Genomic DNA, 12931 nt, shown 5'->3' with positions numbered 1-12931 from the left:
AATGGTAGTTTTAAACTGCAGCTTGAAATACATGGAGCATCTTAAATTAATCCTTCCACCACTGGATTAGTAAAAACAAAAATCATGCAGCACTTTCTGTAGGTCCTACACATAAACAAAGCCATGACAATCAGAATGCAGTCATGTAACCTTTTTGGTTAATATTATTTCAGGCTCCTGGAGGAGGTCCACAATAGAGAGACAGTAGTGGGAAAACAGTCCTCTCAGGCAGGAGTGTCTTGTTGGCTGTCAGATTCATGATGACTTATTGGTGCTTATTTTTAGAGTCTGCATGGCGATGTACAGGTGGAGCGCATCCTCGTGTATTACTTTCTGAAGAACTGTCACAACTGTGATTTCAGCAAAGAGCTGGATTCTCTGAGAAGCGAGGTGATGGTTTCCCCATCAAAAAAATTCCTCTCTGTTGAGTTTGATGATGGGGAGCTTCAAACAGATGGGAATCGGAGTGGCCGGTTCCAGAATGGTGAGCCAGGTAAGTACTCTCCTCCTTCCCTTATCCCACCATTCTGAAGCTGAACTCTTCTGTAGCAGAATGGTACAGGGAGTATTTTCTCTGTGGTATATTGCTGTGCTGTGGCTCTTGACGTTAACAAATTGGGCTTTCTCAGTTCGGATGGTACAGCGATGCTTAGCACCTTATCTTACCTGTCTAGGTATTTCTGGAGCACTCTTCACCATAGTACCTAGATGCCTTTTCTTCCACACCCTTGCGGTTTGCCTTAATGGAGCCCCAAACTCCAGTCTACTTTGTTAGGCCTTGGATTTTAGAAAGTGTTTAGATACTTGGCACCTGTTAGCTAGTTTAGAACTGGGACTTTAGGAACAACTCATATCTCTGCTATTTGGGCTGAAATTCACCACATTTTGCTTTGCCTATGTGATGGGGAAACAGTATCCAACGCTGGCTGATGCAATAGGAGTAGTACTGACTGTTATCTACGGTGTAGTGCCCCCAGGGGCACTGCTATACCACCTTGGGCTGTGACCTCATCCAGTCTCATAGGCTAAGCAGGCCTGGGCCTGCTTAACTACTCTTGGATGGATGATCTCTCAGATAAATCCAGGTGTTTATAGTAGGTGGCGCTCTGCCCTCCAAATCGTTATTGAACTAATGGCCCCAGGATGGTGTCAGAGGTGGCTCTGGTAATAGAGATGCTGTATTCTAGATGAGATGTAAGAGGTCCTGACCATGGTTGTGAAAGATCACGTGGCTTTTTTACCCTCCAGGATGAGGGTGTTACCACAGTGGCCTGGCCAAATTTCATTTCAGTAGCTATATTTTAAATTCCCCCTGAAGTATCATTTGGGTGAGATAAAGTTTCTCCTGAGCTATTGCATAGTGCTGCTGGACATTCAGCTCTCCATTCCGGGCTATCGTGTTCCACCTCAGAGGTGGCTGCATGTCAGCGATGAGTAGAGTGATCCCTGAGGCATGTAGTAGTTTTGAACACTTTGTGGGAAGAGCTGCTGTGCGCAGATGACAGTGAGAGCGCTTTTGGGGTACTTGAGCCTGTTGTACACCTGCACTGGACCTAGATTTGGTCATGTCTGTGTGTGGAAAAAATCCTGTTTAAAACCATCTCTTTATTTTGCTGGAATTAGGTTCTGTGGTTGATGAGGCCATTTTCCAGCTCATCGGAGCTCGGCTTGCTGAGATCGGGGACCAAGTGGCTAGGGAGATCGATCAGAGAGTAGTAAATGATCTAGTGCAACAATTTGTGAATGAGAATCTGTCCAAAGAGGTAAGTGAGGAATTCAGCTGATTAGCAATAACTAAAGAAAGACGAAAATGTAACAGATCCCTCTGGATGTGATCAGCAAGAATGGAGAGTTGCCTGGATTGTTATTTTAGGTAGCTTCATGCTTTCAGCATGACCAGGACAAGAATCCATCCTTTGCATGCACCTTCCATGTAAAGATCCCAGAAAACATTACATCAGCTTCACACCCCCTGGAGAGGTAGGTCCAGCAGTGTTGTCATCCCCATCTTGCAGTGGGGAAGCTGAGGCACAGATAGGGTAAGGGCCTGACTTTCAGATGTGCTTAGCACTCTGTGGCCACTGACATCAGTGGGAGTTGCAAGGACTCAGCACCTCCTGAAAATCAGGCCAAAAATCACTGCCAAAAAACCCACAGCGGCGAGTCTGAGTCTGAATCAACTGTCTGGGGCTCACACTGTAGGGCTAAAAATAGCAGCGTAGACATTCCTGCTTGGACTGGAGTCCGGGCTCTTAGAGCCACCCTCGTCATCAGGTTTCAGAGCCTGGGCTCCAGCCTGAGCAGGAACATCTCCACTCCACTGCCATTTTAGCCTGAAGATCAGGGCTCTGAGACTCACTGCTCTGGGTTTGTGGGGTTTTTTAGTTTAGTTTGGCTTTTGCAGTGTAGATGTGCCCTAAGTGACTTAGCTAACAGTGAACCTTGTGCATTTGTTAAGACTGTAAGACTCTCAGCTGTTTCATGTACACAGCTAAGCACACTGGTGCTTAAGTAATACTATCAGTTGCAGAAACTCAGCAACACTTAGATACTAGAATGTTGGATGTTGCAGTAAACCCTTAGAGGAAGGAATAAAGACCAGCTCTTCCAATTCCACTCATGTGCTTTAGCCATAAACCATCCTTCCTCTCAGAAGGACCGAGATCTAGATCTGCTAGTCAGTCTTGTTCACCTCCTTGGAGCTCTCCATTATCTTCAGGTAAGTGTGGCATTTTGGCGCCCGTCCACTCTTGCCCAGGATATGTTTCCCAAGCATCTCTGTGCAAGTTACAGGCAAATGCAGTGTGTGATCTATTATGTAACTTGATCTCAGCAAGTGGCGCGTGGTAGACAATGCTGGATTATTTTAAACAATCTGTGTATTCATATAATAAAACCCCTTGTTGTATAAAATCTAATGGTCTGGTCCTGAAAGACTCTGAGTAGCCACGATTCCCACTGACCTTCAGTGGCAGCTGAGAGTGTTCAGGACCTTGTTAGGCCTCCAATTTATGACCTTGGCGTAAAACTTTTTTAAACTCCAGCAATATAGGAGGGAGAGACATGCACCTTTTTTGCGTGGGACTAGATAAGCTTTTTGTGCGTTGCTTAGAGTAGTTACGCATTTTAGTTTGTGGAGCATCTAGATCAGTGGTGGGCAACCTGCGGGCTGCATGCGGCCCATCGGGGTAATCTGATTGCAGGCTACAAGACGTTTTGCTGAAGTTGACTGTCAGCAGGCGCAGCCCCCCAGCTCCCAGTGGTTGCGGGGGGCCGGGCCTGTGGACGGTCAACATCCACAAAATGTCTCGCGGCCCGCAATCAGATTATCCTGATGGGCCGCATGCAGCCTGCGGGCTTCAGGTTGCCCAGCACTGATCTAGATTGTGTTGCTGGGGATGTATGTATTTTTCACTGATCCAGAGCAGCATCTGGATTAATTTCTCATCAGTACCCTCCATCACCCGCTCTGTTGTCCTGGGTCTTTGTCTTGTCTAATCTAGAGCCCAGTCCAGTGGGAGGGCACTCTGCACCTTTCAGGATCTGGCAATGTGTGTGTAAGCTCTTCAGGGCAGGGAGCACATCTCACTGCATGTTTGTAAAGATAGATATAAATTTACCAGCACTATATGTAACTTCTGTCCTGTGTAAATCCTGCGGTTCATGACGGTGACCACCGTTGCATAAAAGCCACTCAAGGTGTGAAACGCCACCCAGTATGAGTCCATATGCGCTTCTGAGTTGAAGGGATTGTAGCAGCGTTTTGGGGCAGTTGGGTGGGTGAATGTTTTGTCACTCTTACAGGCTGTAGTGGGATATTTAGAGAGACTTACTGTATTTTTTCTCTCCCCCCTGTTCAGGAGATAATGAGGCGTCTGTCTAATACAGTGGAGGGGCTCATGAGAACCGTACCTTTGGAAATGGATCGGGAGAAAGCCATGTTGGTGCTAGCAATGGTTTTAGCCAGAACAGTAGCAAACAAAATGCCATCCCTTCTACACCGTGTCTTTAACACCACTGTGAATTACATCAACCAGAACCTCCACAATTACGTCATCAACCTGGGATAACAAGTAAGAATCCTCAAACTGTCTCTTAAGCTGTGGAAGTCTCCCAAGAAAAGTGGCAGCACTCTGCTAACTTGGGACTGGGCAAAGCAGTATAGGGAAGAATCCTGGCTGGGGGATGGGACTGGGATTATATGTTATCTAGCAGAGCTCCCTCCAGCTCTAATTGCTATCTATATTCCTATAGAATCAGTGGTCTCTTCACTACCTTATAGCCACTTAAGGCTTTGCAGCAGGAGCAGGAGTCCCACTCTGCTTAGGTACTAATACTGTTGTGGGATGAGTCTGGCCAAGGGGAGCTGGGGGGCAGCTGTGTGAGAAAGCTCCACCCACTCGCTCCCTGAGTTCAAATCCAAAGGTTGACCTCTTCCAGCACAGATTGTCCACAAGCTCCCTGCCCGTAGGCAAGGAGGTGTGTGAATAATAAGTCACATGTTGCTCACAGAAGCTTCTCCTGGCCGTGGCGTGGATGGGCCCAGCGTGATCAGTTCCTCCAGGGCAAAGAAGGTAGTTGCCCAGACTGAGCCCCAATTCTGATCATGTTCCACTTGTCTCTGCACCCATTTCTGTCCTGCTGGGTTCCCCTTCTCTCTCTGTTCCCCACCTGAAACCACCACTCTAAGTGGTTAAGGTAATTTTAGTGCCCCAGGGACAGCTACAGTGAGAGAATGGGGAAATGTTTAAATAGTAGAGAGACCCCATTCTTCTTTTCTGTGTGTGGAGCTAACGCACAGCTGGAGTGACAGTGAGCCAAGATCTGTAGTTGCGGGGTCAGAGGTCAAAGTGTCCTGAGGAGGTGGTGTTTTCAAAGCTGGAGATATAGAAAGTTAGGGTTAAACCAAGCTGTTACTGAAAAGGCAGCTGGGCTCTGATACATAAGGAATTGCCTTTACAAAATTGACAGGGGAAATGTTAAATAACTAATTTGCCCATAGTGTACCACTGGGTATTTGAAACCTTGGCAGTGATGGTGCATTGACATGGGCAAACTTGCTACCCCCCCAGCCCAAGTCTGCAGACATGGAAGTATCTGAGAGCAAAGGGAGCAGTGTCATTTCACTGCAGAAGGTGATGGAGTATCCTTGGGAGGTGGTCAGCACTATCTGCATTGTAGAGCTGAGCTGCATCCTAGTTTGCAGAGGTAGCATTTCTGGAATTATTTAGATCCACAAGCTCTTCTCTCTCCTCCTGCACAAACACAGGGAGGGCACATGAGCTCCGGGACATAGTGCAATGGCTCCAGAACAGCTGGAGGAGAGGATCCTCATTGCACAGTCCTGTTACTCAGGCTGTGCAGTGGAGTCAGGATTTCAACCATAGCTGTTTTAGCAAATGGTGTAGACTGTGTTGGCTACAATAATTGTGTCTGAAAACTGACTGATAGGTGTGTTACCAATGCCTGCCTATCTTGAGTGGTGGCACAAGGCCAAATGAGTGACACTTCTCAGGTGACTCAAACTTCAACGTACTGCTTATTTCAGAGAGTGTGTAACAGAGCCTGTTCTTACAGGTTAATACTGCAGAAACAGATCCCCAGGTGTGTATTGCCTTGGGAACTGGCCAATCCCCAAGATTTAGATGTGAAGAGAAGGTGTCTGGGTGGGACTACTGTGGGGGGCTCCTGCCATGAGAACCAGCCTTTAGCTCCCTGGCTGACACTTAAGTCTTGCCTACACTACACAGTGTAGCTATACCAGCAAACCCTTTCTAGTATAGACCCAGCTCATATTGGCAAAAGAACTCTGACTGATATAGCTTATACCAGTTCCCCATATGAAATAAGCGATACTAGCAAAAGCACACTTTTGTTTTGCCAGTATAGCTGCATCTGTGTGGCACTAGGGGTGATTTTTTTGGGGTCACCTCTAATCAACAAATTTATGCTGGCAAAACTTTTAAATGTACATCAGGCCTTAGAATGACAGAAATCTGGCAGGTGGAGTCATAAATAGCACCAATTTCCCAGAAGGGCCACAAGGGATGATGCTATGAACACAGAAATGGGGTGGTGGTGATTAAAAACAGCTAGACTGTAAACATAAACAGTAGGTTGAGGGGCAAATTCCTCTCCAGGAGCTCCTTTTTAAAATCTCTCCATTGTCCTGGTGATGAGTGTGTCAGACCCTTCCTTCTTACACATTCATGCTCTCCCTCTCAGGGAAGAATGACAGGGATTTCACTAAACATGTATACTGTCTTGGCTTGTTGCCTTTGCTAACCCTTGTTCTATGTGTCCCTTCTAGAGTTGAATGAGAGCGGAGCCAGTCCCATTGACTTTTGTGGAGAAGATTGCTTTTTGAGTATTTACTTTAAACATTAAAACTTTGCTTTTTTTCCCCTCATTTAAATTCTTTGCAATGCAGCTGTGAAGGGGAAAGCACAACGCCCTAGTTATGTTTTAGTTTTTTCAGAGATCAGTACAGGAGAAATGTTCAAGCTGTGCAATTGTTCAGCAGAGACACGTAGGAGTATTGCTTGCCTGTTACTTTCTTCTATCAAATATTGAATGTGACTTGGTGCTGGTGCAGACCTGTATGATTTAAGAGGAAGTGCCAGTTGGCAGTGCACTCAGGTGTGTGTACTGAAACTTTAGCCCATGCACTGAAGATAGGATCTGTTGGCAGTAAGCCTGCACCCTGTTAGGGTGTGTCTTCCCTGCAAGGTTAATGCATGAGATCAATAGTGGTATTGGCCTAGTCCAGGTGTGATGGCACACCTCTACTTCAAAGCTGTGCTCTCTTGTCTGTAGTGCTAGGTCTTCTGGAGGCATAGCCAATGGTTCTTTTGTGCTGCAGTAAGCTGAGCCCCTCTAGTCTTTCTGAGCACAATCCTCTGACTGTCCCACAGTTTTCCCTATCAACTGCAAGTGATCTAGCCTCACTGCAAAATGGGTTGGTTACCAATGCAAGTAAAAGTAGAGGTTTCTACTGTGCCCATTTTATGCTAGTGTAGCCTCTTCTGACAACAAGCATTCCCCCCCCCCCCATGATAGGTAATCCACCTCTTAGCAGCAGTGGCTAGGTCAATGGAGGAATTGTTTACACCTGGGTTAGGGTAACAGAGAGAGTAGGGAGTGAATCTTTCACTCCTCTGGGTGCTTTAGCTGCTAGCCTGGTTTGGAGGCAACCACCTAACTGAGTGGTATGCCTTCACTACAGGCTGGGGTAAACTGTATGCTCAGGGTTTTTTCCCTAGGCACATTAGTGGGGAGTAAACACTGCCTGCCCTCCCCAAATTATTCTTTTAAGCCTCTGGTTGATGTCTGATTTACATGTGCAAAAAGCAACAAAATTGAGTGATGTGATCAAGTCAGATAACATTCATCTGGGCATACTTGAGCATATAACACACACTAGCTTTAATTTCCACTCAATAGGTCCCTCTCTGTAGTCAGTACCTAAGAGGCTGGCAACCTTGATCCTCTTTCAACATTACATTCCTGGTAGGCCTACCAGGCATGAGTTAGTCTCCATGTGACACTTGACATGAACTGAACTCTGAGTTGCTGTTTCTTGCATTACCTGTAAATATTTTATACTTAATAAAATTGTAAATGCAACTGTTGTCCATTTTCAAACTGGGGTGTGTGTGTGTGTGTGCAAGGAAGTGCCTTAAAAAAACTGAATTCCATTGTCCTTGAAAGTTTAGCCCCACTTTTTTTTTTTTAAAAGGTTTCTGCTGTCCCTCTGAAATGGAATCACTTTATAAAATTCAGCAGCCAAGAAGATAAATGAGCCTTTTCCTTTACTGGAGCTGAAAGGGTGGTGGGAGGATGTGGCTAGCTGGAGTGTGCCCAGCACTGAGAGATAACCAATCCAAGGGGTTGTCTACAGCAGACTGCACTATTACCTCAGTTAAATAGCATGCTGTTAGCTCGAGGATTTGGATTACTGGAATGCCTTCGGGGTGGTGCAGAGGATGACAAAAGGGAACAAGCATAAGAATAGGTCCACACATTGGTTTTGAAAACTGTACCATTTATTAAAGTGCAAGCTGGGGGCTATGGTCTTACAGCAGCGTCCCATTTGGGGGAAGGAAAAAATGTACATAACCTTTCACTTAGACTGTTGGAGCTGGAGAGAACTTTAACACTGTGGAAACAATATCTGAATTAACCAAATGGCACAGTTTATTACCCACCGCCCCCAGGTGCTGCACTTGCCTGTTAAAAGAAACATTTAAAAAAAAAAAATGTGAAGGCAGCTAACTACATTTCTGGGAACCTACTGGAATGGAAGCATAGAGGAAGACTGTAAATACACCATTAAATTTTGCTGCTTGTATAACAAACCAAGGGGCTGTCTTTTAGTCTGAGTGGGACTTTACTGTTTGAATAAGAAGAGGGCTTACTACTGTTTAGTCAGAAAACCAAGAGTATGGGAGAGATCCCCAGCTGCATAGCAATGATTGCACCTGTTCTGACCATTCAGTTTCCCAGCAGCTAGAGCAAGGAAATCAGCAGCTGCTTTTGATGCAAATTTTAATTAGGCATCGAAGCTCCCTCAGGCCACTAGCTGCAAGGGAACAAATGGATAGTCACTGCACTCTGCCTATGGGACCTAAAGAGGGTCAACTGTAAATAGGAGAAAGGATAAATTAAAATGATAGAAAATCCTTTACAAAGCAAAGAACATGGACTGTATCAAGTGTTCAGTGCTGTAGACAGTGGTAGCTGTACTGACATGTTCCAAGCTGGGTGGAGTTTTAATTTTCCAGCTAAACAGTTATTAACCTAGCTCTAGTTTAACCTCAGCAAATGTGATTATCCCAACCCAGGAACAACTACATACGATTCAAATGCTCCCTGCTCCAACATGTTGCTTTCAATAGCTGCTGTACCTGCAACCATTAGTCCTGTGAAGTACCTGTCCCACAGCAAACTGGTTGTAGTTTAAAATGCACCTCGCTTTTATTTGGAACCGCCTTCGCTGAGCTCTCAAGCACAACTACAGCCAGGCTCACAGTAATGCCACTGTTGCCCTCTTAGTGCTAAAATTATCCAATTTATTAAAACCCTACACAGCTTTGGCTGCTCTCCCAGTTTCCCGAAGGGGAGAGAAATACAGGTTTATTTTCTGTTTCACACATCACCACAGTCCACTGTAGAATATCAAAATTTCTCCCCTGTAACCTACTGGATATGGGGATGTACATAGAATCAGATACGAAGGAAGAATTCATCTGCATATATTTCAGAGGGAGAGGCCCATGAGATTTCATCCTTAGAATAAAGAGTTCTGAAAGCCATGTCTACACTGGTTTGGCAGCACAGCTGTCTTTGGAGGGTGGAGTTTGTTTTTTTGTTTGTTTTTAAATACCAAAAACAAAGCTAGCTTCCAAGAGTTGTTTCTGGCCATGTAGGGGTTGTGCTTACTAAATGCAGCCTGAGCAATTATCTGAGAATAACTGCTGCTGTAGTAGGCAACACAGTCCAGTGGACAGAAACTGGAGTGCTATATGTTCTATTCCTACCTCTGAGTCTGACCAAGGCCCCATCCTTTCCTCTAGACTTAGTTTCTCCCTCTGTAAAAGGAGGGACACAGTCTGATACTGTTTTTGTAAAGCAGTCTACAGCTAAAAAATACGAAATGCTTGGTAGTTAGTTTTATGACAGCTTGAGGATATGCAGCAGACAAATGTAGAGAGTTGCAAGAAAAGGGTTCAAGGTAGAAAATTCATTAAGGTAAAACCCACTGAGGCACTTAGTTTTGGAAAGGAGGGGAGGGCAATACTAATGTGGATGACAGTACAAAAGTAACATTACAATGAATGACGAAGGTAGTGTCTCCCCCTCTACCAACTGTAAGCATTCTATCATGGAGAGATGGCCAGCACACTTCAGATCAGCACCACCTTCAGGATTGCCTCCACATACTTTGAGGGGGAGCAAGTCTACCTGTTTCCTAATCCACAATCAACCTTAGAGCAAAAGCATGGCCTCCAAACCACTGACAACAAAACTGTACTTCAAGTTTGTGCCCCTCATTGGATCACTTCCACCCAATGGCCAGAGCTAGGGTTGGCAACAACTGGTTCAAACTCAAAAGATGCGAGTCAGTATTCTTAGTAGAAACTAATGGAGATGAGCAAATGTATAGTGTGGGAGGAGAATATTTTCCCAACTGTAACTTATTAGTAAGAACTGATGAGGAGAATCATCATCAGGGAATAAAGAATCAAAAACCGGGATTGTGGCTGCTTCTCTACTGAAGCAGAAGTCAGTCAAGGCCCTGCACATTTTCTTGATAGGGAGGGGGGGGGAATATTTAACAAAATCCTAAGCCAAGAATTTATTTGCTGCTGCCACTGTCTTCTCCTCTCCCTTTCCCTAGTGTGAGACTAGAGTCCCGGTGAACAATTGTACACAGTAGGAAAAGTTTGTGTTACTGTGATGGAAGAAAACACATGTTTCAATTTAACAATACATGAGTGAATCTTGTATCTCTATTGATCTCAACATAGTAGAAAATGATTTCTCCTTCCCTGGCCTGTAAAAAACTATTCTTCTCTAATTCCAGTGTGAGTATCTAGTACAGGGAACTTTTACGGTGAGGTGAGAAGAGCGCATTTCACAATTTGCATATACTATCCAGAATGCACTTGGAAATGTACTCAGATCTTAACCTAAAGCTGAGGCTAGTTTTAGCACCCACTGTGAAACTAAGGATGGGGGCTCTCCTGTCTCCCTCTCATTTGCCAAGCATAAAAGTATATCGCCTTAGGGACAAAATTTCACTGTCACTAGTGAGATGATAGCAGCCCCTAGCCATAAGAATAGCCTGCAAAGAGCAGCAGCTGTTTGTAGACTAATAAAGAGGCCTTCCACACTGGAGTGGATAAAGTAACAGAAGAATAGAGCAGTACCTTCCCTAGAGGAGCAACTAGACACTGAACAGCAAAATCCCCACTGTGGTTGGGGTAGTTTCTACTCATTGGACTTGTATCATTTTAAATGCTTCTGATTTTAGTAAGCTAAATGGGAAATTGTATCATGTCTGTGACACGAGTAATAGTGGGGTCCTTCCTATAAAATACCTACAGCAGGGAGGTAAGAGAAGGAAGCTATGACAAGGAAAACAGCAATGTCACTATTGTAACTGCACCCTCACAGAAAAATCTATGCAGCATGAGGAAATACTTGCTATGACGACTCTGAACACTCACTGCACAGCAATGAGGATCCCAACCAGAGCAGCTAGAAGTGGCCAGGAAAAGAACTAGTTCAATTTTACAACGAAGACTTCTAAGGCCAGCCTGCTACAATTTGTATGGAGTAAGAGTAGCCCAGCTTATATACAGTAATACAGGGATGTGATCGGCAGAGTCCAAAATTCCTGAGCTAAGCAGGTTCCTTCCACAGTAATGGCACCAGCTTTAAGGACCCTTTCCCCACCATTCTCTCTGTTCCTCAGCCCAAACCTCTAGAAGCCTATATACAAAACCCACCCTAGCTCAAGATTAGAGTGCAAAATTCCTGGACTACTGGGTTTTGTCAACTGCCAGCATTTTGGGGTGGGAAGAGACAGGAAGAGATACAAATTCATTTCACTTGAAAATAAAAAGCTCAAGACAAAAAGGAATACTAATAATTTGGATGAGAATAGTGTAAGGGACAGGTCCATTTACATCCTAGGCAGCAAGTAAGGTAATCAGAAATAAAATAGGTTGTCTTATGCTTTAAAAAGCATACATTATGGTTTCCATTTTCACTTTATCCCAAGTTCCTTTTCACCTACCTCCATCTATCCCGAACCAGCATAAACACCGAAAGGAAACCAGCAGTTTTACCTAGGGAATCAAAGACCATGTCCATAAAGGTGCAGTACACACATGCATTCATATACACACACACACGCTCTATGAAATAGGAACACGCATGGTTGATCTGAGCCAACTAATGCACATGGTAATACCTTAAAGATTTTACTTATAAATTTTAAGAACAAAGGTTGTGACGAAGGGGGATAGAATGTTTTTCCAAAGTAACTTTATTATCATTTATTGAATCTGCAAAGTATTTAGGAACATTTACCAATTACTTTTGCGTAGTGCACAAAACTTGCATTACGAAACTGCACCACGCTGGCTCCCAGAACGTCATTCACCCTAGGGCCAGAAGCCACAGGCAAACAACAAAGGAAATATTTAATGCTATTTGGTTTAGTTACTAGCATCAGTTACTTTGAATATCAAGGATTCTGTCAGTTTGTCATAACCAAGGCCGAGTTAAGACTAAATACGCTCTGTGCTTAACTCATGCAAGAAAATATAGAACTGCAGCCCAAGGTAAGGACAAAGCAACCATTTAATCTTTGATTTCACAGGTGATGTCAGCCTCACAGTGTTCTGAATTTAATTATAAATCCTGGGTAGTCATATTTTATCCACTGAATAAGCACTAGCATCAAGATCTTATGAAAATGGCACAGTGACCCAAATGAGAGTCATGTTCTCTGGTGACTGATCTGTGGGATGCACAGGAGGGAGCCAAAGGTTCTCTTAGATGGGCAAACAGTGCATCTCCCCCACACTCCCGTCTAGCACAGAGGTGATGGCCTGTGCATCTCTCCCACCAACAGAGTGCTCAGAGAAAACAGATTTTATATATATATATATATATATATATATATATATATATATATATATATATATATATATATATATATATATATATATATATATATATATATATATATATATATATATATATATATATATATATATATATATATATATATATATATATATATATATATATATATATATATATATATATATATATATATATATATATATATATATATATATATATATATATATATATATATATATATATATATATATATATATATATATATATATAT

General features: G+C 43.6%; 1 protein-coding gene across 8 annotated transcripts in view; it reads left to right on the top strand.

Moving 5' to 3' along the window:
• The window catches only part of BID (BH3 interacting domain death agonist), a 40364-nt gene extending 32738 nt beyond the window's left edge, over positions 1 to 7626 (top strand). For all 8 annotated transcript variants that reach the window (XM_034781420.1, XM_034781447.1, XM_034781410.1 and 5 more), the window contains 4 exons: positions 286 to 493; positions 1624 to 1763; positions 3861 to 4073; positions 6311 to 7626. In XM_034781420.1, coding sequence (XP_034637311.1) covers positions 286 to 493; positions 1624 to 1763; positions 3861 to 4070 — 558 coding nt within the window. In that variant the 3' untranslated portion in view covers positions 4071 to 4073; positions 6311 to 7626. The remainder of the gene's footprint in view (positions 1 to 285; positions 494 to 1623; positions 1764 to 3860; positions 4074 to 6310) is intronic.
• The last annotated feature ends 5305 nt before the right edge of the window (positions 7627 to 12931 follow it).

Source organism: Trachemys scripta, chromosome 1 (assembly GCF_013100865.1).
Source record: "Trachemys scripta elegans isolate TJP31775 chromosome 1, CAS_Tse_1.0, whole genome shotgun sequence".
Taxonomy (NCBI): domain Eukaryota; kingdom Metazoa; phylum Chordata; order Testudines; family Emydidae; genus Trachemys; species Trachemys scripta.
The sequence above is the reverse complement of the archived record's forward strand: the minus strand, read 5'-3'. Positions and strand labels throughout refer to the sequence as shown.